The sequence below is a fragment of the Peromyscus maniculatus genome, chromosome 3, assembly GCF_049852395.1.
Source record: "Peromyscus maniculatus bairdii isolate BWxNUB_F1_BW_parent chromosome 3, HU_Pman_BW_mat_3.1, whole genome shotgun sequence".
Lineage (NCBI taxonomy): Eukaryota > Metazoa > Chordata > Mammalia > Rodentia > Cricetidae > Peromyscus > Peromyscus maniculatus.
In genome coordinates this window covers 9,402,507-9,427,574 of record NC_134854.1, presented here as the reverse complement: position 1 = coordinate 9,427,574, position 25,068 = coordinate 9,402,507, and the positions used below count along the sequence as shown (strand labels likewise).

General features: G+C 37.0%; 2 protein-coding genes across 2 annotated transcripts in view; one reads left to right on the top strand and one right to left on the bottom strand.

The window, feature by feature from the left end:
• The window catches only part of Asz1 (ankyrin repeat, SAM and basic leucine zipper domain containing 1), a 41,116-nt gene extending 21,609 nt beyond the window's left edge, over positions 1-19,507 (bottom strand). Inside the window, exons 1-4 of the mRNA XM_006991231.4 lie at positions 18,815-19,507; positions 18,304-18,403; positions 13,742-13,864; positions 11,768-11,879 (exon numbers count right to left, since the gene is read on the bottom strand). Of these exons, the coding sequence (XP_006991293.1) occupies positions 11,768-11,879; positions 13,742-13,864; positions 18,304-18,403; positions 18,815-18,919 (440 nt within the window). The 5' untranslated portion in view covers positions 18,920-19,507. The remainder of the gene's footprint in view (positions 1-11,767; positions 11,880-13,741; positions 13,865-18,303; positions 18,404-18,814) is intronic.
• Positions 19,031-24,590, top strand: LOC143272263 (uncharacterized). Its single transcript, XM_076566171.1, has 2 exons — positions 19,031-19,578; positions 24,535-24,590. The coding sequence occupies exons 1-2, from the start codon at positions 19,189-19,191 to the stop codon at positions 24,541-24,543; spliced, it is 399 nt and encodes a 132-aa protein (XP_076422286.1). The 5' UTR covers positions 19,031-19,188; the 3' UTR covers positions 24,544-24,590.
• Positions 24,591-25,068: the final 478 nt, after the last annotated feature.

Below are 25,068 nucleotides of genomic sequence, written 5' to 3'. Positions count from 1 at the left end.
TGCCTACACCTTCACATACATATTTGATGCACTCTTTTTTCTTTTCTTTTTTTTAAACTCTGCTCACAAGTGTAGCTGGAAGAATAATGAAACAAGCACAGTTTGGGCAATGATAAAGTGCTGGGAACTGGACATCTACGTCCAGGAGTAAGACAGTTTTAGATCAGCACTGAGGGGCCTACAAGATGTTGGAAAGGTGCTCTAGTGGTCTAGGTGTTCACTCAACATTCAAGTGTTGCAAGCTGGTCTTCTCCTCCAGGGAGAGGTGTGGAACCTTTAAGAAATGGGGCACAGTAAGAGGTCCCCAGGTTAACTGGGGGAAGTACTTGATAATGACCAGGGTATCTTGTGGGGATCTTGTTAAGTTTCATGGAAACTGGGACAACCCTTAAACCTGGCCCTATGCAGATGCTGGCTTCCAGTTTGAGATGAGATTTCTGCTGGCACATGAGACCCCTCCATGTCATTAACTGTATAGACCCTCATAGAGCTGAGCTGTTGAGAGTGCCACATCTCTGAAGCTTCAAAGCTGCATGTGTGTGAGAATCCTAACTATACTTCAGATCGATGGGATTAGTGTTCTATGAAACATAGTAAACTTCAGGGAGGGGGGAACTATCAGAAACTAGGATTCCTGAAATACACATGCTCATTCACCCACACACACTTCCCTCTAATTTTTGTAAGTAATCCACCTCAGGGATTTGTATGGTGACAGAGCGGATCCAATCCATGTGAAGGTAGAGAAGCAACACTAAGGCTTCCAGAGCAGGAAAGCCAAGCCCCTGGTGTGGAACTAAGTCCTATATTCTCTCCAAAAAAACCTCAGTAGAAAGCCTCTCTTCTACCATGAGTCACTTGGAAGACAGAGAGAGTATCAGAGATGGAGAACAAGATAGATGGAGAAGAATATCAAGACATCTATCAGGATAAAGTAAGAATGTATAAAAATAATATATAAAACCCAGGGGACACCATCAAAAGAAAAATTTATGAATCATGGGGATGAACAAGGAGAAGAACATCAGACTAGAGACACAAATAATACATTCAATAAAGATCACAGAGGAAAAGTTAGCAGATCAAGAGAATGAGCTGACCATCCAGGATTCAGGAGACATTACAGTACCAAACAGACAAGACAGGAAAAGAAACATTCCATGCTACATTCTAGTTAAAATGCAAAGCCTAGAGGACAAAAAGATGAAAGAGAGAAGAACCAAATCACAGACAGAGATGAATATGCCAGAATTAGAGCAGATCCAAAGACAGGACCCCTAGGAGCCAGGACAGTGTAGATGATTTATTCTAAGAACTGAAGGACCCAGATTACTATGTGTTACAGTTGAAGAAAGAAAAACCTCCCATGATAAGTACAACTAATGGAATTCATGACTGTTAAGTCAGTACTATAAAAATACCCAAAGGAATCCTTTGCACTGAAAAAAAAATCCCTGAGATTATAGGAAAGAATAAACCTTACTTTAGGACAGAAATTTGGCAAATGAAGAATGGGAAAATACCAAAAGCTACAAAATGAACTAAATGACAGATGTTAATATAATCCTTTCAATAATAACTTTAAATATTAATTGTCTCATTAACCCAGTCAAAAGACACACCTCACCATCAGAGAGAAGCAACCTTAGGCAAAGTTTGGAAAAATCACTCAAAGCAAATGGAACTATGAAGAAAGCAGACATTACTGTTATAATATTGGAAAACTGGACTTCAAGCCAAAATTATTCAAAAAAGATAAAGAAGGTTACATCATATTGATAAAGAGAACAATAATTCAAGATGATATTATAATTCTAACACATACACATAAAATTCTAGTGCCTTCAACTTCACAATAGAACATTACTGAATAAAAAAACAGGGAAGTGGGTAGGATTTAGGGAAGGGTTGGGGGAAGAGAAAACATGATCAAATATATTGTATGATAAAAATTTTTCAATAAAAGGAGAAAAACTAAAAGAAAAATTTAATTAGAGACCTGAATATCCGGCAATAAAAAGTACTCAGAAAATTTAAAAAATTTAAAAAATTTAATAAATGGCCTTAATAGTAGATGCACTAACTAATGCAGGTTTAGTGATTAGGAAAATATACAGGAGAGAATATCCACTGTAAACTTAGGAAGGGAATGGATGTATCAAAAAGGAGAGAGTGTTAGTACAATTGGTCTACATGTAACAGACTAAGTGCAATGGTCTCAATTCCAGTTACAGAGAAGAGAACGAGGCAAAGACAGCATTTTATTGGCGGGTGAATTTCCCAAACTAATAAAAAACATCAAGCAACAGACTTCAAGAAGTCTACAATTCACAAGTGACAGATCACCTGCTCTGCACTGTTCAAAACCACATCTCTCAAGGAGGATACATTTTTCTCTCCTGGAGATGAAGTGTGGGAAGGATGGATAGCAAGGAAAACAGCATCTTGTGGCAAGAACCCTCCTCCCTACAGATTCTGGCACCAAGAATCTAGGGCTGGGGAGGAAACATTTAAAAGATCAATGATAAGATGAACAGCTAACTTTTCTGTTGAAAACACCAAAGACTAGGACGCAAGAAATAGCTTTAAGAAAGTAAAAGTTAACCTAGAGATGGAATAAAGGAGACTCAGGTTAATAAAATGTATTAAGAATGTATAAGGCCAGTGAGATAGCTCAGTGCATAAAGGCACCTGCTGCTGTGTGGTGCAAGGTTTATTTCCAGAACACAGTAAGGGTGGAAGGAGAGAATTTTTATCACAGAGTTGTCCTCTGACCTCCACACAGATGCTGTAGCATGCACCTACCTGCCCATGCAGAGACGCCATACACATGTACAACAATAAACACATTTTAAAAAGAATGCTCAGGGAATTAGCAGAGACTTTTAGAATCTCAAACTTATGCCTTTGTTTTGTTTTGTTTTGTTTTAATCTTTAGCCTTGCAAGAAGATACAAAGGCAACATTAATAATATTGGGCTTCGTGTCTAAACACAAACTTAGTATGTTTAGACTTCCTTTTATTCTGAAAAGAATATGTACTTTAATTTTCTCAAATCAGGAACTTTTGTATTTGAAAAGGTGCCTATGAGTACTGAAAAAGAGAAACTTAAGCACAAATTTTAGAAAGGCAAAAAAGCATTCTCAATTTCTATAATTACAGATCTAGACATGCAAGGAAACCAATAAGTAATCACCATAGGCAATGAGCTCAGAGGCAGAACTCATTCTGTATCTTCTAGAAAATGTGTTAGTGTGCTTGTGTGTACACATAAAATAGTGTATATGATATTTTTTGTACACTATTTTATGTGTACAAACTGATACATAACAAAAAATACAATAAAACAGATTTTGTTGTTGCTATTATTTTAAAAAGCCAATAGAGCTAGTATGGTGGTGCACATCTGTAATCCCAGTTCAAAACCCCCCAGAAAATTAAAACAACAATGAGTAAATTTAAAGTATCTTAGAAGGATCAAATATAAGGATGGATGGCCATTTCAGAAGAAACAGCAGATGGTACAAGAGAAAGTTTTGATAAGTATTTAAAAAAAAGTAACTTTCAAATTCATGGTCTTGTTTTTCATTAGTTATTATTACTTACACATATGCATATGTACAGACACATATTTCTAAATACATAAATACAATTATATTTGTATGTTACTTGTATGTATGTATTGTATTGCATGTATATTTTCAGGGCTGACCACTTGTTACTGGTGTACTCTTCCCTAGGTAAGAAGGAAATACTGTATTTATATTCTAATTTCAAAAAAAAAATTTAAAAATGAAAGTAATTGATAACCTAGAATTTTAATCTCCACTAAAAAACTTGAAATTGTAAACAAAATGTCTTCAAAAGACTCTACTTACAGATTGTGGTGTTTGAAAGGAAATGGCCCCCAAAGGGAGTGACACTATTAGGAGGTGTGGCCTTGTTGGAGTAGGTGTGGCCTTGTTGGAGGAAGTGTGTCACTGTGGAGGTGGGCTTTGTGGTCTAATATATGCTCAAGCTACACCTAGTGTCTCAGTTTACTTCCTGTTGCCTGTGGGATCAAGATGTAGCTCCTTCTCCACTCTTAGTTCCTTTTCTAGCACCATGTCTGTCTGCATGCTATCATGTCCCACCATGATGATTATGGACTAAACTTTGGAAACTCTAAGTCACCCAATTAAATGTTTTCTTTTGTAAGAGTTGCTGTGGTCATGGTGTCTCTTCACAGCAATAAAACCTTAACTAATACACAGATGTACTAAGAAAAGGTTTTAAATGGAAAATGATTCTTGATTGAAACAAAATACAGGACAGAGTGAAGAACACCAGAGAAGATGATTACATGGGTAAAATTAAAAGTTAACATCAAAGTTGCCATTAATACTAAAATAGTAATAATGAATTATGAGCATCATGTAAATATAAATTTAAATACATGATAATACACTCAAAAGACAAATGGAATCTAAACATTCTAAGTATCTAACAGTATGCATAGATACATAAAAGCACTAATTTTTAGTAGACATTAATAAATAAAGAATAGGTGTGGTAATTTTTAGGGTAGTCACTCAAAGAACACTGAAAGAACAAATAACTGACAAGATAAGGAGTAAAATAATAAAAAACTGGATTTTCAATCAAAATTAGAACAAAAAGTTCATATATATGTAGCACATATATTGATAATGGACTAAATAGGCCAATGAAAAGAAATATCATCAATTAATCTACTTAAAAGGGAAGCTATAATTCTTATTTTAAATAGAAGCAAATAAAAGTTAATCCCTAGCAGCAGCAGCAGCAGCAGCAGCAGCAGCAGCAGCAGCAGCAGCAGCGCGCGCGCACACACACGCACACACACAGGCACATACGCACACACACAGGCACATATGCACACACACACACACACATACACACACAAACTTATTTATACATTGGCAAGGATATAAAGTAGATATTCTTTCAGAGAGCTTACAATATGAATTGCCAAACAGGTTTTGAGGATTCTTCATGCATTTTAAATGTATGAACTTTTAAAGCAATCTACTTCTGGAAGTCTTTTATATAATTCACGTGTACATCTTGTTAGGAGTAGTACATCCTTATTCCCTATCTAGGAACAGTTCAAAACAGAAAAACATCTTTATGATGTGATGCTTTTATTATAAAAACAAAGCTGAAAAGATAAATAACAAAATTACAGAGTTAGAAAAAAATAAAGTGGAAGCTCAAACCTTAGAAATCTAGTTCATGAAACATTACTCCTAACCATACAAGAATGTCAAATTGCATACAGCTTAATGCTGTCAACATGATAATGTGTAATAAGGACAGTGTGCAAGCAATATGAATACAGTAGAGGTCTCAAACAACATAAAGTTATTAAGTATGACAGAAAGATCCCACACTCATTTTTGAGTGAAAAAAAAATTATATGCACATATACAGTTGTATGTAAATATGGTTTGGTTTTTAAAAGGATTGGGATCTTCATTAAACCATTTAGTTACTATCTGAGAGAACATAACAAATTTCTTCAGTTATAGAACACTTGTGTTTACTCCATGAACTTATTTGTTATTTGAATATTCACAACAAAAATGTGGCAATTATTTATATGCAGATTTAAAAAGAAGAGGAAAAATATCAGGAAGTTAATGGTCATTTCTAGTAATGTTTTCTAAGTTAGCAATTTAAGAACTGCTTTTGGAAGAATACTGTCATGATGTCTGCTTGTGTTGTCAGAAGCAGCTGTGCCACATATTTATTTAAACTAGAAGAATGCTCTCATTACAAGACTAGTATTATACTCACTCTACCAAGCTGCTCCAGTGAAATTTGTAACTAAATTTATACCCTGAGAAAGGTGAAGTTTTTCCCAAGGTTTCTTCTTTTTCAGAATAGGCAATACTATTCAACAAGTTAACAACTATTCAATGATTACATCAAAACCTTGAGCATTGGTGAATGTGTCCTTATTTATCAATGGTAATAAAACATTTACTGGAGTTAAAATGCCACACAAGTTTATAAAACTTTTATCTCATGGCTGAGAAATCTGAATTTAACATAATTCTTTGCCAGATAAAGTACCTTCTACATATAAGTATACCTTTAAAAAAAAAGAAAACATTTCAGCAAATTAGGGGGAAATCTCACAAATTCTAAAAACAAACAAAAAAAATATTAAGTTACATATGATTTTACAAAGCTTATTACTACTTTAACAATAAAAGTGTCAGCTCCATTTACCACTGATTTATAACCATTATTTAGACCACGTATTTAAAAGCAATTAACACAGTACTTGGGAGGCAGCAAATGTTGAGACAAATGTTTCCTTTAAAGACAGCATGTCTGATAAGATGCTCAGTGGGTAACAGCCCTGGCTGTAGAGGCCTGCTACAGAAGACATATCCATAGAACCCATATAAAGGTGAAAGAAGGTAACACACTCCACAAAGCTGAAACACTGAAACTTTTAGGGGAAAGCATAGGAAATATACTTAAAGACTTAGGAATAGGCGAGAAATTTCTGCACAAAACTCCTACAGCACAAGAAATTACCCGGAGAATTAACTAAGGGGACACAGGAAAGGAAAGAGTGTCTGCAGAGCAAAGGGAACATCAGCAGAGTGAAAGGAATCTGCGGAGTGGGAGAAAAACTTCGCCTACTAAGCACTGAAATCAGCAATGTTGAAGAAAAACACAATTGTGATTTTGAGTTTCACAATTGTGAAACTCAAAAATGAGTGTGGGATCTTTCTGTCATACTTAATAACTTTATGTTGTTTGAGACCTCTACTGTATTCATATTGCTTGCACACTGTCCTTATTACACATTATCATGTTGACAGCATTAAGCTGTATGCAATTTGACATTCTTGTATGGTTAGAGTTTTAACTTCAAAAATTACTTTCAAGTTGTTAGTTCTTTGCAATTAATCCCAAAGAAAGGAGAGGAAAAAAATAGAGAAAATGATAAAAGAATGATGTAGGTTTCTTTGTACCAATATGGAGAACTTATGAAATGTTAATGTTAATTTTTGAAAAAAAAAAACTACAAAAGAAATCCACACAGAAAATAAAAGCAAGAGTAGACACTAAAACAGTAATAAATATAAAAACATATTATAATTATAAAATGCTAATTTCTTCTTGTAGACACGGTGAGTTAGATAATTTGGACCAAAGCTGCGAAGGCACCTAAAACAGCTGTATTTAAAATTTTTTAAATTTTCTTAAAAACAAAGACACCAAGGAGTCACTGAGCTGAAATCCAGAGAGCAAAACCTGAGAGTGAAAGCTAACATTTATAATTGCTTTTGCCTCTGGACCCTTGCTACTTCACAGATCAACAGGAATATGGCTCTGAATATGAGAAAGCTTTTTCTGCTGTCACCTGACCAGGTCGGTAAAGAACATCATCAGAACTCAGACCAACAGGCATGCTAATGTAAGGGCTGTTGGCTCTGGAAACAAGTTAGAATTCATAGATCTGTGAGACAAGAGAAACTCTGTATTCTATGCTCTGGGAGCTAACATTTACAGTGTGTGTGATCTATTTTTTTTGCCCTCTCTTGATGGCTACAATACATCCGAAAGTAGAGACTTCCCACAAACAATGAAGGTAGAACACCACCTACAAGAGTTCCCTTTACTACATACCAACAATCTGATTTGAATTTTATCAAACAATAAAATGGTAATTTCTCTAGACAGTCTAAAAAATTAATCCAGACAGAAAGTAGGGAGGGAGAGAGGAAGAGATGGGAGAAGAAAAGGAAGGAGGGAGGAAAATATACCAATAAACTATAATGGTTAACAAAGAGAGAATCTGAAAACATATGCAAACACTTGGTGGTAATAAGCAGCACCCATACAAAGTGGTTTGCTGAAGTAGTACACACAACAGTCACAACAAGCACGAATGGTATCTCCCAATAAGCAACTAAGGCAGTTAACTAGAGGTGTGGGGAAGTCAGTGGTGCCCCCGGAACCATGCCAGGGCCTGTGTCCACTTAGGCAGGTGGGGTAAGGAAAGGTGCAATGCTGGCTGAGATGCCCTTCCCACGCTTGCTCCCTGAGCTTAGTCCTAAAATGCTTTAAGTTCTGCCTTTTAAAGTCAGCAAGTAACTTCATAGAAATTTACTATATATTTGCCCTTTCTTTCAATATCTAAGCCAATAAATTTTGTTTGATTTTATCAGCTATTTTTGCCAATGTATTAGTTTCTTTTCTATTGCTGTGATAAAACACATGACTTCTAGAAAATAAAGTAATAGAAAATTCAACATTTACTCTTAACTTTCATTCTTTCTACTCATTTTAGCAAAACTGACAAAGCAATTTGATTCAAACAACTCATTTCCATTGTAAAAGTCTACAAACTCCTAAAGAATCTTCTTTCTAACATACAAGTGAATTCCTCATTTTCTTCACCCTGTTAGTTTATCTACAAAGACTGTATTTAGAGCTGTTACAACAAGGCGTACATGTGCTCTAGCCACACCAGACATCAGAACTCAAAGTTCAGTTTTTAGCTTACAGCTTGACCTATAAGGCTTAGCTATAGGGTTATTATTCATGAAAGAAGTCTACAGATCTCATTTTAGTTAAAAGAAAATCTTCCTAGAAGAGTAGTAATTTGGCGATAATCTAGCTTTTACAAAATTAGTCATTTATAAGCTTTATGTATCTCTTCTATCACTCTAAGAGGTAATTTTTATGAGCAAAACCATTTCTTAAGTCAAGAGACTGAAAATAAATTCATCTAAAAGTCTGTTTTTCCTCTGACAGCTGGATAATAATTTCTGTTACATTTATTTTTGGTATATTTTGTACATATTACATCAAACTAAAACTCCCAATATTCAAACAGGTTTCAGGTTTTTTCCTATTGTTAATGATTTACTTATCCAGTTCCCTCCAAACCTCACTGTATTCTCATGTGTCTTGGGTTTGTTTTCCTTTTACATGACACATCACTTAAGGTCTATCCTATGTATCTGAAAGATGATATCTAGTTCTTAAGGAGGCAGAATAAACCCATGACACTATTTGCCTTGATGTCTCCTTTAGTATGCTTATAAGTCAGTCAGTAAGAAGGCAAAGCTTTCACCACTTGCTATTGGTACACAGTCTTCCTGCAAGTGGTACAGGCTTGACCTTGAACTCATAAGCCCCTTGCTTCAGACTCCTGCATGTTAAGACTAACAGGCATGGACTGCCATGCCTGGCTACCTATAACATCTTGTGAAAGTAATGAAAGAAAAAAAAAAACAGCAAAAGCAAAAGCTGAAGAACACACCACAAAATCAAATATTTCACTGAATCCAGAGAGGCAAGTCTTATTTCAGGCCATTTCCAAAGGTACAAATTAAATGACAGCACACTTGGATTCAATTCAACTGTGTATGTGTGTCTCAATCTCAAGGTACAACCATTTAAAATTTACACTTAAGAGTTATTCTCTAAACAGAATAAAAGTACTCCCATGAAGTGTTGCATTAAACGTTTGTAGATAGTTTTAATATCTACTCTTTTTAATCTTTAATTTTTAGGTGATGATTATCTGTATAGCTTGGCCTTTTTAATACTGTATCAGAGTTTCTGAACTTCAACACTATCGACATTTTGGGGTTAGTAATTCTTTGCTTGGAGGGGATATCCTATGAATAATAGGATATTTTACTGGGCCATCCCTGACCTCTAAATACTAAATGCTAGTGATTTTTGAGGTGTGACAATCAAAAGTATCTTTAAAAATTGCCAATATGGTATGGAAGCTAACACAGATATAGCTTGAGAAGTACTCCAATGAAATAAAAATCTTTTTTATTTTAGAGGAGATCTAAATATGCTATCTAAGTACTTTCTAAGGCTTCTATTTTAGTCTCATAAGTAGCAAACTAAATTAGGAAGAAAACTTTGAGTTAAGCATAATTATTACTACATTTGAGGCCATGGATAGTAACTACTAGGAATAATAAATTATGAATGATTCTATCCACACTAGACATTAATTTTATGTGTACTAATTCCTATTTTCTTCACTTTGAAGATTAGCTAAAACAAAAAGAGAGATTTAATAGGAAGGCTGAGTAGAAAAATGAAGCCAGGCAAGAAGTCAATTGAAAATTTTAAGCAATTTATTTTTATTAGTAGTAACTTTTCAACATATATGTGGTATATTTACTGTTTGTATCTAGTACCATTCCCTATACACAATTATCTAACTGATGAAGTCTTAGGGAAGGGAAACACTTCTATGTACTGTTGTGGAATAATCTTTTTGTACACTGAAGATTTGTCACTTAGGTTGGTTTAATAAAAAACTGAATGGTCAATAGCTAGGCAGGATTTTGGGCACAGAAGACATTGGGAAAGATGGGGTTGCTAGGAGACACAGAAGGAGCAAGATATGCTGGAGGACAGGAGTAACATGAATCTTAAATGGTCTTATTAATAAAAAACCTAGAGCCAGATATTGGGGTAAATTCTGAAAGATTAGAGGGACAGAAAAAGCCATGGTCAACCTCACCTCGCCAACTCAGCCTTTCCTGTTTCCACAAATCCTCAGACTTAAAGCCTCCAAGTCCTCACCTGAAAGGGATCTCAGATGAATTGCTTAAAAGTCTCTAGTTCCTGGTCCTCCTGCCTTATATATCTTTCTGCTTCTTGCCAATCACTTCCTGGGATTAATGGTGTGTGTCCTTCCCAAGCAAAGACATGAGATCTCAAGTGCTGGGATTAAAGGTGTGTACCACCATGCCTGGTTCTGTTTCCAGTGTGACTTTGAACTCAGAGATCCAACTGGATCTCTGCCTCCTGAGTGACAGGATTAAAGGAGTGTGTGCCACCACTGTTTGACCTCTATGTCTAATCTAGTGGCTGTTCTGTTCTCTGATCCCTAGGAAAGCTTTATTAGAGTGCACAATGTATCAACCACAGATAGGTAAAGCCATGAGCCATGTGGCAATACATAGATTAAAAGAAATGGGTTAACTTAAGTTTTAAGAGCTAGTTAGTAACAAGCATAAGCTATTGGCTGAGCTTTTAAAATTAATAAGAAGTCTCAGTGTGGCTATTTGGGAGCTGACAGGTGGGCCAGAGAAAAACTGCTTACAATGTGTTTTCTTAGTATTTGTATAAATAAAACTATTAATTCTTTTAAAAAATGCTTGTTATTCTTTTTAATTATGTGCATAAATGTTTTGTGTGGGTATGTACATATGAGTATATGTGCCTAAAGAGTTCAGAAGTAGGTGTTGGATTCCCTGTAGCTAGAGATTCAGGTTGTTGTGAGCCAATCAATGTGGGTTCTGGGAACTGCAAGAGCAGTATATACATCTCTTAAATGTTGAGCCATCTTGTCAGACCTAAATTCTTTTTTTTTTCAGACCCAAATTCTTAATTCTTAGATGGAAAAAACTTAAGAAACTTTGTTTATTTTTTTGATTTATTTTATTACTGTACTATAGTTGAAACACCATGTTCTTCTGAGGCTATGATTCACAGGAAATAGGCTTACAGTTCTTTCCTTGTAATTACAAATTCTTAGTCCTCTAAAATTTAAAAGTCAAAAGTTTACCTTCATGTTATCTCCTTTTGATAATCTTATACAATGAAACTATAACTTTATGATGCATTTTCATACACTACTTGGCCAAGTAAACAATGTTATTGACTTTTAAAAATTTATTTTATCAAATTTAACAGGTTGATAAAGTATAATACTTTCATCAGAGAATTAGGCTCTTACCTACAAGCAACATTTGGATCTGCGTTTCGTGAAAGTAGTAACTCTACGCACTTCAAGACATGCTCCTCTGAGCCACGAGCAGAGCATGCAGTTATCAAGATGGTTAACTTGTCTATATGAGTAGAAAAGCAAAGAAATCCCCACACATTAGGAAGCATCTCTAAATGCCTTCTTTACCATGCTAAGCATATATTGAACTCTAAAATTCCCAACCTCTTCCCATCTCACCATCTCAGCAATGGGCCTTTTGCATCTCTAAAGTGTATGTTCAACTCATATCTTAACTTTCTTCTCCTACTGCCATTTCTTCAAGAAAATATAAAGTGGTTAAGCACAATGAATTTGTATATCCACATAGCCTACATGTGAAGTTTTAATTTAAAAAATTTAAAAAAATGCCTTGCTCAATTTGTGATTGGAAAATAAAGGTAAGTGTTTGGCTTTACTTCACTTCTGACAATCCTTGAAATTTGTTTGTAAACTGTACCAATGAGGAGGTCAGAAGACAACCCCTGGAAATTGGTTTTCTCCTTCCAGTGTGGGGGTTCCACAGATTTAACTCACATAATCAGGCATGGCTTGGCAGCAAGTGCCTTTACCTGCTGAGCCATTTTGCTGGTGCCTCCATCCATTGGTACTTTTTTTTTTTTTTTTTTTTTTTTTTTTTTTTTTTTTTTTTTTTTTTTTGGTTTTTCGAGACAGGGTTTCTCTGCGTAGCTTTGCGCCTTTCCTGGAGCTCACTTGGTAGCCCAGGCTGGCCTCGAACTCACAGAGATCCACCTGGCTCTGCCTCCCAAGTGCTGGGATTAAAGGCGTGAGCCACCACCGCCCGGCACTTTTTTTTTTTTTAACAGTCATTTCTACTCTGTGAACTCACCCTGTTTTCTAAAAGTGGTGGAAATGGGGGATGATTAAAGACATACAACACTACCACACCAAAAACCCTTCTCTAGTATTAGAAATATAAAACAGGACATCATAACCATGCTTTACACTAATGACTCAATACAGATAAGCCATAATTATACTAGACCCAGTTTTATCATTACAGTGTTACTACCAGGATGTCCAATATTTTGTTAGAACCAATTGATGGACATTAAATTAATAACTGGCCTCACTACTGAATGAGGCTACATAGACACAGAGGAATTTATGTGCACATACTGTGAAAATAGAATACCTTTAAACCACAGTACTTCTCTGATTTTAAACAAAAAAGAAAACCATGGTTTTTGAACAGAGTAGTCTATATGTTTTAAAACTCTCCTTCTTAAATATGGCTTTCATTGAGTGATATTTTCAAATGACATGATGAAAAGCAAAACCTAAGAATGCAACAAAGAGAGGAATTTCTGTAAACTATATAGAACATTATAGTAATAGTTTTGTGAGTGTCTCACATAGATTAAAAATGTAAAAATTAATTCTGAAACATAACGTATCTGAAATATGAAATGAATTCAAATGCCTGTTAGAAACATCTTAATAAAATATAATTACTGCTTCAATGTAGCAAACTGGATATACATATATACTCTTGCTCTTAAGAATGGACTCATAGCACTAAATGGAAGTTGTTGAATAACAGGGAAACTATGAAACAATTTTAATATAATTCAGTTTTCAAGCATACAAAGTGATTTTCAAGTAATTTTTCACAAAATTACTGCTTTTTGATATTCCTTTCAGTGCACTTTTCCTTTAAAAACAACCAAAATCATCTAGCATATTATTTAAAAGTACATAATAATATAACCTGTTATTAAGATAACAAAAATAATAGGTTCTAAAGCTATCTTCTTGGAGAGATAGTTTTACAAAATATGTATGTTTTACATTTGAATTTTCATTTTTATATAATATAACTGGTAGATGTTTGTTTAAAAAACTTTAATTTCTCATTTAGTATAACCATTGCTTGGAAATCAAAGAATCACAGTACAGTCAATCAAATTTTCTTAAGCATCTTACCCTTATCAAAGCTTGCATTAGCACCTCTGTCCAAAAGGAAGCGAACCATCTCTACATTGGCCACACTAGCCGCATACATAAGAGGGGTCCATCCATACCGGAAGCTGGAATCTACATTAATGCCTGTTGATGTAGAGACACCTTGTTTTAATGATCTATTGATCTATCCATCCATCTATGTATCCATCTATGTATCTATGTATGTATCTATCTATCTTATGTGAACTGGTGTTTTGTTTGCATTCATGTCTATATGAGGGTGTCAAATCATTTTGAGCTGGAGATAGTTATGAGCTGCCATGTGGGTGCTGAGAATTGAACCTGGGTCCTCTGGAAGAGCTCTTAACTACTGAGCAATCTCTCCAGCCTAACATTGTTTTGAAGACTTATTTTGTATATGCACCACTGGTGTGCAGTGTCCACAGAGGCCAGAAGAGGGCATCAGAACTCCAGAAACTGGAATGGAGTTACAGATGGTTGTCAGCCACCTTAAGTGTATACAGAACTAAATCTGGGTCTTCTGTAAGAGCAGCAAATGCTCTTAATCACTGGGCTATCTTTCATTCATCTCCATAAAATTTTTTTTGAAAGCCCTACAACCAAAATAAGGACAAATAAAAAGCCTATTACCTCAGTAAGTGTAAAATTATATGGATATATGTAGGTATTATGGAAGGACATTTCTTCATAAGAAAGGCTTCAAAAATTCTTGTATTGGTATTGCTAAAACTTGCTACCTTCAGTTTTATGGTGGCACTATGTTCCATGAGACCCAATATGAACAATGTTTACCACGTAATATAATAAATATAGTATCTATAATATGATAGGGACTTCCATGCTACTTTTTTGTGGTGACATTGAGGAAGATTTGAGCAGTATTATACATCTATATGGTTGCAAATACCACATATGCCTTCAAGACATCCTTACCTTCTTATCAACACAAAACTTTTTATTTTTTTCCGAAACAGGGTTTCTCTGTGTAGCTTTGTACCTTTCCTGGAACTCACTCTGTAGCCCAGGCTGGCCCTGAACTCACAGAGATCCACCTGCCTCTGCCTCCCAAGTGCTGGGATTAAAGGTGTGTGCCACCACCGCCTGGCACCAACACAAAACTTAACCCATGGATAAATTGATAAAGCATGAAACTGAAAATTAGTGTTGGACCATTAGAGCTCAATTTGTAATCCAAGGATCAATATTATCATTTAATTATCTTATAAACACAACACACTACTGTTGAGAATGGGACAGGAGGCAAGGAAACCAATAGGAAGACAGAAATATATAATACAAAAATGAAAACAAGAACATGGAAGAGAGAGGAACAGGGTGGAAAATAAAAGGAAATTCAAAGATAGCAACATTATAATTTAAAATTACTTTGAGGAGGTGTGATTAAAAGAACAAGCAGAAAATCAATATCAAGTTTTACTTTAGAAAAATGAATAACAAGCAGTGAACTGGAATAAGGAGAGGCATGAAATGGCAGGCCTTGAATGTAAAATAAAGTTTAAATTAGTCACTATTTAGATGAGAAGGGCTGGAGGGAGGGATAAAGAGGACCTTGTTTGATCCCCAGCACCCACCTGGCAGGCAGCTCATAACCATCTTTAAGTCCAGTCCCATGCTACCTGATGCCCTTCACTGACCTCTGGGGCACTGCTGGCATGTGTTACAGCCATGCAGACGAACCATCCACACACACTATATATTAAATCACATTTAGAATGTGACAGAGACAGGAAGTAACTGCCAAGAAAGGACGATGGTTAAACCTTCAAACCACGAAGGCAGCAAATCCCTTGAATTATTAGGAATTTCCTTAGTAATACTGGCTTGACAATATAAAGCAAACAAATAAAAAGAGGTTGGCCTAATCCAGGATTAAAAAGTATAGAAGCTGCGTAACAAGGACAAACATACAATAAGGCCATGAACCCAACCCATTGAATTAATAGAAACCTTTTCCTCTAGAGAGATTAGGAGTAAAGTGGTCATTTCTCATTGACACTTGCAGGGCGGGGAGGGTGGAGGAGTGGCACAGTGGTTAAGAGCACTGACTGCTGTACCAGAGGACCTGGGTTTGACTCTCAGCACCCACACGGTGACTCATAACTGTCTATAACTGCAGTTCCAAAGGATCCAACGCCCTTTCCCAGCACCAGGCACACACATGGTACACAGACCTACATGCAGGCAAAACATCCATACACATAAAATTAATAATAATTAATAATAATAAATACTTGCCAATTTCAGCAAAGAGAATGCTTTTCTGTTTTCAAAGAAAATTGTATGGGTAACAAACAGCATTGGCATTAATGTTTTATAATTTACAGATTTTTATGGTTTTTAGCTACAGTATTCTGTTTAGAAAGACAGAAGTCCTATCACTGAGGAAATGCTCTGAGGCTCACATTTTTTATGTTGAAGCAGTAAGCCACTGAAGACTATAAAAGTAAAATCTCCAACTGTCTTAGTTAAATTGTCATAATGTATATGGGAATTACTGGGGAAATGCAGTACTAAACTATATATATTTAGAGCGTGTGTGTGTGTGGGGGGTGGGGCTTGAGTTTGTTCTTGCTAACAATTTTTCCTTTCTAAACCGCTGTAATATTCAGAAAATGAGTTCAGAGTAACAATCATTTTTCAATCATTTTTTTCAATTTTAACAATAATTATTTTCTTATTATTTGTTCTTATTATTTATTATTATTTTCTTATTATTTGCTTATTCTTCGCTGTGGTAGTTGTTACCAAAACTGTGGCATCAAAGATAGACAAAGTATGACAAAAGAGAAGTAAATGTTGACTTTTGGTACAAAAGTTCTTACTGATTATCAATTCTAGTACTTGTTTTGTGGAAACAAAGGTAAAATATCAGCCAGGTGGTGGTAGCAGCAGTGGTGGTGGCGCACGCCTTTAATCCCAGCACTTGGGAGAAAGAGGCGGGCAGATCTCTGTAAGTTTGAGGCCAGCCTGGTCTACAGAGCAAGATCTAGGACAGGCACCAAAACTACACAGAGAAACCCTATCTCAAAAAACTAAAAACCAAAAACCAAAACAAAGGTAAAATACCTTTCTCCTTATGCCTATACATTTATTACTGGCTTTTAAAAATGAGTTTTAAATTATTTTGTAATTCAGGAAAACTTTCAAATGGCTAACCAAGCACTTACAGAGCAGCAAGCTCTTTTCAAGAGGCTGAAAAGCCCCCATTTGCCAGTGACCATATTAAGTCCTAATACTTCAAGTTCCTGTTCCAACATACCTGGTCCCATTATTCTGAGGACAAATTCTCGTCTCTAAAACTTTTGCCTATTATACCCCATTATTACTATGCTCACTACACATACATATTCATATTATATATCCAGTCCTCTTATTTCCTTATTTAAATCATACTGAACTTCATCAAGTGAATATCAAGGTCCAGTGTTTGTTCACAAAGTGAGACAGAGTTACCTCATCTGTTACAAATTTAACAGTGAAGTTTTACATATATCTTAAGCTAACAGTGACATAAAAACTATATATTCTAACCCATTATTTACACATTGTCTTATTTTAATTCCAATAGTCTTGGGTATAATGCTGTGATTCTTTTAAAAAGGAGGAAACTGAAGCTTACAAAAGTGTGACAGCTTATTTAATATTACAGGACCATCAAGTGATGTTTCCCAATGATGTATTTTCAGTAAACGATATATTGTCTCTAGCAAAGAAGAAAAACACTTGCTGTTCATGACCTCTTAGGTCTTATGTATGAGTATTTTGTATCTTGTAGTTGTTTAACACTTGTTAGTCCTTGGATAATTTCAACCTTTTGAGTCAACAATTTAATTTGCATGTGTAGGTAATCTAAAAATAAGTTTTACTTACTCTTTAAGAAAGCATTATGGGACCCAGGATAAAATTATATTTTACATAAAGAAACTGACTCTCTGAAAGCTTAAGTGACATCCCCAAGGAATCACACCCAGTATGCCATGAAACTAGAAGAAATACATAGATCTTCATTTTGATACTGAACTCAATCAAGCCTTATGCAACAAAACACAGAAGGAAACAGAACCTGAAGAAGATCTTAAGAAGCGTATGATAGCTAAGTAAATATTTTGGTTTTTCTATGAGATAGGGTTTCTCTGTGTAGCTTTGCTCCTTTCCTGGAACTCGATTTGTAGTCCAGGCTGGCCTCGAACTCACAGAGATCCGCCTGCCTCTGCCTCCCAGTGCTGGGATTAAAGGCGTGCACCACCACCGCCCGGCTGCCAAGTAAATATTTTAAAAGGATGATTAAGGTGGGGTAGGATTAATCAGAACAGGTCTCTTAAAGAAGGTGCAAGAAACCAATGGAAGATAATTGGTGACCCATTCCAAATAAGAGGGCAGATGATGACGAAAATTGGTCAAGTAAACAAAAATGCCAACTAAGACATGGATAATACAACTGATACGCTAACACTCATTAGGAAAACAGCACAAACTGAAAAATAAGGCACTCTAGTTAATTTAAACAACTCTGTTCGCTTGACAGGATTCTTAACTCTCACCAGAATCTAGGAGTTCCTTCACTAAGGAAATGTCTCCGGTGGTCAGTGCTTTCTTAAATGTTTCGTTCTTCTCTTCAACGGGTAACGACCTCTTTAATTTCTAAGAGAGCAGGAAGTTAAAATTCTCGTTAGGCGTATTTTCATTCCCATTGCATCAGGCAATAACAACGTTTGGTTAAGTACATAGGGTTGTTTGGCTTTGGCCAGCAAATAAAATACGCGAAGAATCCACATCTCAAATCATCTTTAACGGGAATGGGTAACAAGGAGCCAAATCCAAGCCAAGCGCTACGTCTGAGGCCTAAAAGACGCCACTGATGAAAACAGCAGTTGGCGAACGAGGGAGCCCTTTGCTGGTTTGCTTAATAACCGGAAACACGCGTCATTCACGATCCTGGGACATTTTAGGGGACTGAGCATGAGGAAAAGGGGTTGGTGTGTCTGGGCCTGTCCTTCGAAAGCCACGGTGGGCGCAAACCAAGTGCCATCAAGACGTCGCCTTTCCTACTACCTGAGATGACCGGTCCAGATACCCAATATCCCAGCCATCGTCCTCGCTGTCGCTGCTCTCGCCTCCGCCAGCCACTGACAAGGCCCTCAGCGTGCCCGCCGCCATGGCCCCAAGCTGCTCTTCTGCGCCTGCGCGCCACCAGAGCAGGACGGTGACCCTGCGCAAGCGCGTGGGGCCTCTGACGCAGGCGCACAGCTGCGCATGGGCCGCGTCCCCTCCCACCGAAAGCGTGCCGGGAGGGAACTGGCCTTTCACACCGGGGCCGGTGGCCTCGAGCCTCACGAGGCTCCGCAGCCTCGCTCCGCCGGGGACCTCAGGGGGCTCTGTTTCATTTAAAAAAAGGAAGATAGAAAGTTTGATCACGGCGTCCAAGAATGCCGCCCTCGTGGAAGGAGCCACTGAGTTCTTCTGGCCATGCCGTCCCCGGCCCCTGCCGAACCGTCTGGAACGGTGTGCCGGGGAGACCGACTCCTGCCACACTAAGTGCCTGTAAGAAGGACCCGTTTGCTCGGGTATGTCGCGACCGGGTACCGCAGACTTTCCAGAAGCCGCCAGAAGAGGGAGGTGTACCCCTCCTTCCTTCTTTGCCTCCTCTCACGGATCAGAGGTCTCCCCTTGGAGTTAGAAACTCAGAACATTCTCCTGCTGTGACTCGGATGCTCCAGCAGAACCAGTCAGGCACGAGAGGAGAGTGGAGGGGCAGAAAGAACACACTGATTCAGATATCCGGAGAGCGACAACTTCGAGTGAAAAAGCAGCCCAAGGTCAGACCCACTTTTCTGCATCCCATTGATCTGTTTATTATCTTTCCCACTACAGGAAAAAGTTGATTGATTAAAAAGGAGAGTATTTATCTCAACGACATACAGGTAGTCTTGTACCATTCTTTCTCAGTACTTTTTTTTTCCCTTGAAGGTTTTTTCATGTAATAAATCACTTCAGAGAGCCTCAAAGGTCTTTTTAAGTAGGTTAGTTAGGGTTGGAGGGAACACTAGTCCATCTAAATGTATTAATTCAGTAAATGTCATGGATCATTGAGTACAGCCAGGATAACTGGAGTTTGTGTGTGTGTGTGTGTGTGTGTGGTGTGTGGTGTGTGGTGTGTGTGTTTCGCAAGATTGTCTCACCATGTAGCCTAGGCTTGCTGTAAATTCTAGATTCCCTTACCCTGGGCTCCAGAATACTCACCCTAAGTCACACACCACCATGATCAGTTATAGTTCAAAACCAGGCTTTAGAGGAGACAGCGTTAAAGACAAACTGTGGTGCCTGATGGGGGTCACATTTCAATTAGGGGGGAGAGGGAGAGGGAGGGAGGGAGGGAGGGAGGGAGGGAGATGGGGGAGAGACTCAGAGAGAGAAAGAGACAGACAGAGAAAGACACACAGAAAGACAGAGACACAGACAGACACAGACACACACACACACACACACACACACACACAGAGAGAGAGAGAGAGAGAGAGAGAGAGAGAGAGAGAGAGAGAGAGAGAGAGAAGAAACGAGAACAATATACAACTAATCAAGACTGGAGATTATAAGTGCCCTCAAATCAGATTAAGTAAGTGTGCTTGAGTTCTGGAACCAAATCAATTAGATTCTTTACTGGTAGAATCATTAGCTGTAGCTGTGTGCCCTTGACCAATTTATTACCTTCTTTCTCCCATTGCACCACACATCTTTTCTGAAAATTGGAGACACCTTCGTGTCCATGGAAAGAGTTGGTATGAGAGTTAAACAGAGGGTTCAGCATGGAGCCACTTTGAACCGAAGAGAAAAGTAGAATGTAGCTGTAATTATTATTTCAGCATAGTAGTTCGACCTGTACAGAGAGACAAAAATAAGTACACAAAAAACATGGGTGAGAGACTTGGAGTCAGCCAGACTCCCTGGTAGGCAGACATAGGGAAAGAGGCCATGGCTGGGTAAGAAAGGTGACAAATTTCCAGGATAACCAGCTTCTTCGTCACCCTCCTGACTTGAGACAAAAGATTTTGTCTCCCACCAGCAGTTCCCCTGCTGATGGACTGGTCAAGGAGGAGCTCAAGATTGGATCAAGACATGTCACACCACAGATCTGGGCAAATCAACCACCCCAGCTTTCTTCAAACTGACCAACACTGAATTAGGAGAGGAAAACTTTTCAAAGGCTTTAAAGCCCTGGCTTTAATGTTCAACCCAACCCTACTTTGTGGAGGGTGGCTTTTTCTGTGTGTCTGCTGTGTGTTTGTGTTTCCTCACTTCAATAACAGCCTTTTTTCAACTGCTGATTTCTGTCTGAGGTGCTTGAGATTTTTTTCTGCAGCTAACTCTTGTGCTTCTGTTTTTCCCTGCCTTTTAATTCTTTAACTGGCAGAGAATACAAACCTGATCAAGACCCCTATGATGTGTGTGTGTTATGATTGGGTGTGCTTTTGTGGGCCATGATACCGGATTTTACTTCATGATGAATTGAATGCTAAAACATTTCTGAGCGTGTGTGTGTGTGTGTGTGTGTGTGTGTGTGTGTGTGTGTGTGTGTGTGTTTTAAAGGTGCTTAATCCCTTTTGTAGAGGTTTTCTGTTTAAGCAGTTGACTGATTAAATACTGGTATCATTTACTAGGATGGGAGGAAATTGCAGGATACATGTGAAGATGTGGTGAATATCCCCAAGTTAATTAAAAACCAGATGTCCAAGGGAACCTTTAAAATAGGTAGTTGGATGTTTAAACAAGGAGCTCAAAAGAATCTACCTTATACATATATATACTAGGAAATTAGCTATATACAACTTGTTTTAAAGACTTTGGGATTTACCCAAAAGATTATTTTTAAATACAAATTAGATTATTCTAAAATTTATGTGAAAAGTCAAATGAACTAGGGTACCCAAGAACATTCTGAAGAAGGAAGAATAAAGTGAGAATTACATTTCTTGATTTCAAGACATATTTATCCTTGCATTTAATGCCTTTGTAGTATAGCTTAATGGAATAGAAAATAGACCTAGAGATAGCACAATGAAAGTACACTATGGCCAGCTGAGGGTGGACAAAACTGAGATCAGGTCACTGGAAAAAGGATAATATTTTTAATGAGATAACATAATTTATTCTAATCTCTGCCCTATTTGGACCAAAACAAAAGTCTGATGCTGGAGTTTTATGAAGAGAGTAGTATATGATGGGTGTGCTTTTGTGGGCTATGATACTAGATTTTACTAAAACCAATTGAATACCTCTGTCTTTCTAATTTCCCTGCTTTTCATTATATAATGATTATATATTGTACTACATTTTATGAGGACATTTTCATATAAGGGTATAATGTGCTTTGACCATATTCTCTGTCCATAACTTTCTTCATTCTGCTAGACAGTTTCATTCTTACTTTCATTTTATTCTACATACATGATTTTATTTCTATATAAAATCAAGAATTCCTAAATAAGGGAAAACATACAATGTATGTCTTTCTGAGACTGGCTTAATTTGCTTAATAAAATCCCCGTTTCATCCATTTTCCTGTTACCAACATAATTTTGCTCTTTATATTTCATTATTAGATTATGTAGATAAATTTTCATATATATACATAATTTATATTATGTATACTATACTACAAAGTCATGAATGCAAGGGTAAATAGGTCTTGAAATCAAGTAAAGTTACTCTTATTATATAAGTTTATATATTATACATATACTGGAATGCAGCACCAATTGTTAGAAGGTCTTATTAATAAAAACAAATCCAGAGCCAGGTATTGGGATGAATGCTGAAAGATCAGAGAAACAGAATCAGCCACAGCTAACTTCACCTTGCCAACTTCTTAGCAGATCCTGTTTTCTCAAACTGGAAGCTTCTGAGTCCTCATCTGGAATGAATCTCAGCTCAACTGCTGCTAAAAGCCTAAAAGTCTAATAGAACCTAAAAAGCCTCTAGTTCCTGGTCCTCTTGCCTTATATACTTTTCTGCTTCCTGCCATTACTTCCTGGGATTAAAGGTGTGTGTCACTATGCCTGGCTGTTTCCAGTGTGGCCTTGAACTCACAGAGATCTGGATGGATCTCTGCCTCTATAAGGCTAAGATTAAAGGTGTGTGTGCCACCATTTTCTGGCCTCTATGTCTATCTAGTGACTGTTCTGTTCTCTGACCCCAGATATGTTTAATTAGGATGCACAATACATTGGGGGACAAAATATCACCACATTGGGATATATATTATGAATTAGCCCCTAATTTAATCATAAATAGTCCTTTCTATTGAGTTATTTTGAGAAACAACTGAGTTCCAGGGAGAATTTCTAGCTTGTAGAAGACATCTCTGTTCTCTTCTCCATTGCCTGACACATTCAATTGGTTACCAAATTTTGATGCTTTCACCTTAAACTTATACCTTTGATCCTTCTATTCATTTTTCAGCATTTTAGGGCCTTCTTGTTACTTTTTATGCTATTTTCTCCAGAATGTCTCTATATCTGCTTTGGTCCTTCAGTTTATTTAATAATTGCAACTTTTAGATTATTCTTTCCAAAGCCACATTCAGACAATGTCAGTCCATATTGACTGAACAAGACCTCTGTAGACCTTACACTTTCTAGTTTCTATGCTTTTAGTAGGTCTTTTTTCTTAGAATATCTTCTGCAGCTTATGAACATCTGTAAATTTCACCTAGCATTTATAGTCCAGTTTATCTGCCATTATAGAATAACCTTTATCTTAATCTTTGATATTTCAGGGTCCCTTTGCATTTACTTCTGTCATGTAATGTAATTTAAGTCTTTTCTCTTTCTTTAAAAAAATCATTCTTTGAAATATTTGTACAATGTATTTTGCTCATAAGCATTCCCCTCACCATCATCCCAGATTCATCCCTATTTCCTGACCCATCCCAATCTGTGTGATTTTTGTTTTTTCATTTTTCTCAACCATCAAGTCCAATTTGCGCAGCTGAAATATTCTTGGATATGTGGCCTTCTTGGTGCATAGCCGACTTATCAGGAAGAACCCTGTTAAAGAAAACTGTCTCTTCCTCTCCTAGCAGCTGTCATTTGCCAATAGCTCCTCAGCTAGGGGTTGAATTTTGTGACTATCTTCCATCTCCATGATGGGCTTTGACATGGCTTGAACTTACACAGGGCTTGTGCATGCTGTCACAATCACTGAGTTCATATGTTCAGATACTTTGATCTCTGTGTACAGAGGACACTATTTCCTTATTTCCATCTACTACCTCTGGCTCTTACAGTCTTTTCATCTTCTCTTATGAAATAATTCTTGAGCTTAGGAAGAAGATGTGATATAGATAGCCTATTTAGTGCTGAGCAGTCTTATAGTTTCTTAATTTCATCTTAATCAGTTGAGAGTTTTGTGTTAATTACCATCTACTGAAAATACAAGCTTCTCTGATGGGGGTTGAGAGTTGTATCTATCTATCTATCTATATCATATATATATATATATATATATATATATGATAAGTCATTTAGAGTTGGCTTAATACTATGTCCATTTTTGCATAATAATAGTAGTAGCTTCTCCCCTATGGCCTATGACCTACCTAACCACAGGTTCTTGGTTTACTAATGGTGCATTAGGACTTCAATCCCAGTAGAAAGTAGTTAGTTATGTTGATGATGTTCATGCCACTATTGCATCAGTGGGCATGTCTTGTTGTAGTTATAACTGGTAGGGATAATACTAGTGTAAGATTGACAATGACTTTTCTTTTTTTGTAGCATGCATAGTACCTTCCAGGAATATGAAATCCAGCCAGTAGAAATGAAGCTTCCAGGTCAGTACCAGTACCAACTTTTTATCTCCATATTTTGTGACTGAAGTAAATCTATTTTCAATAGGTCTTACTGTTACATTCCAGAGACTGATAGGATTGGCAATAATTTGTAATGTTTGGGATTCTATGGGCCCTCACTGGTCAACAACTCGGAGTTGTTGTTAACCTATTCCTGGCTATGAGCTTTTTATTTGTTAGCCTATGGTGTCTAGTAGGATTTTTTCATCCCATTGTAAGTTAACTCCATTTTTAACTCTCAGACACACTATCAGTATTAGGTACATTTCCATATGACTTTTTCTTTGTTGTTATTTATCTCTCCCTGTATTCCATTCTTTACCCTGCCCTTCTGCTCCCTCTAATTTAACCGTTTCTATTCCATTAAATCCCCTCAAGCCTTTACACCTGCATTCCATGCCCCTTCCTCTCCATTAATCTCCCCCTCCCCTGTGGCCCCTTCCTAAGTCCCTGCCCTCTA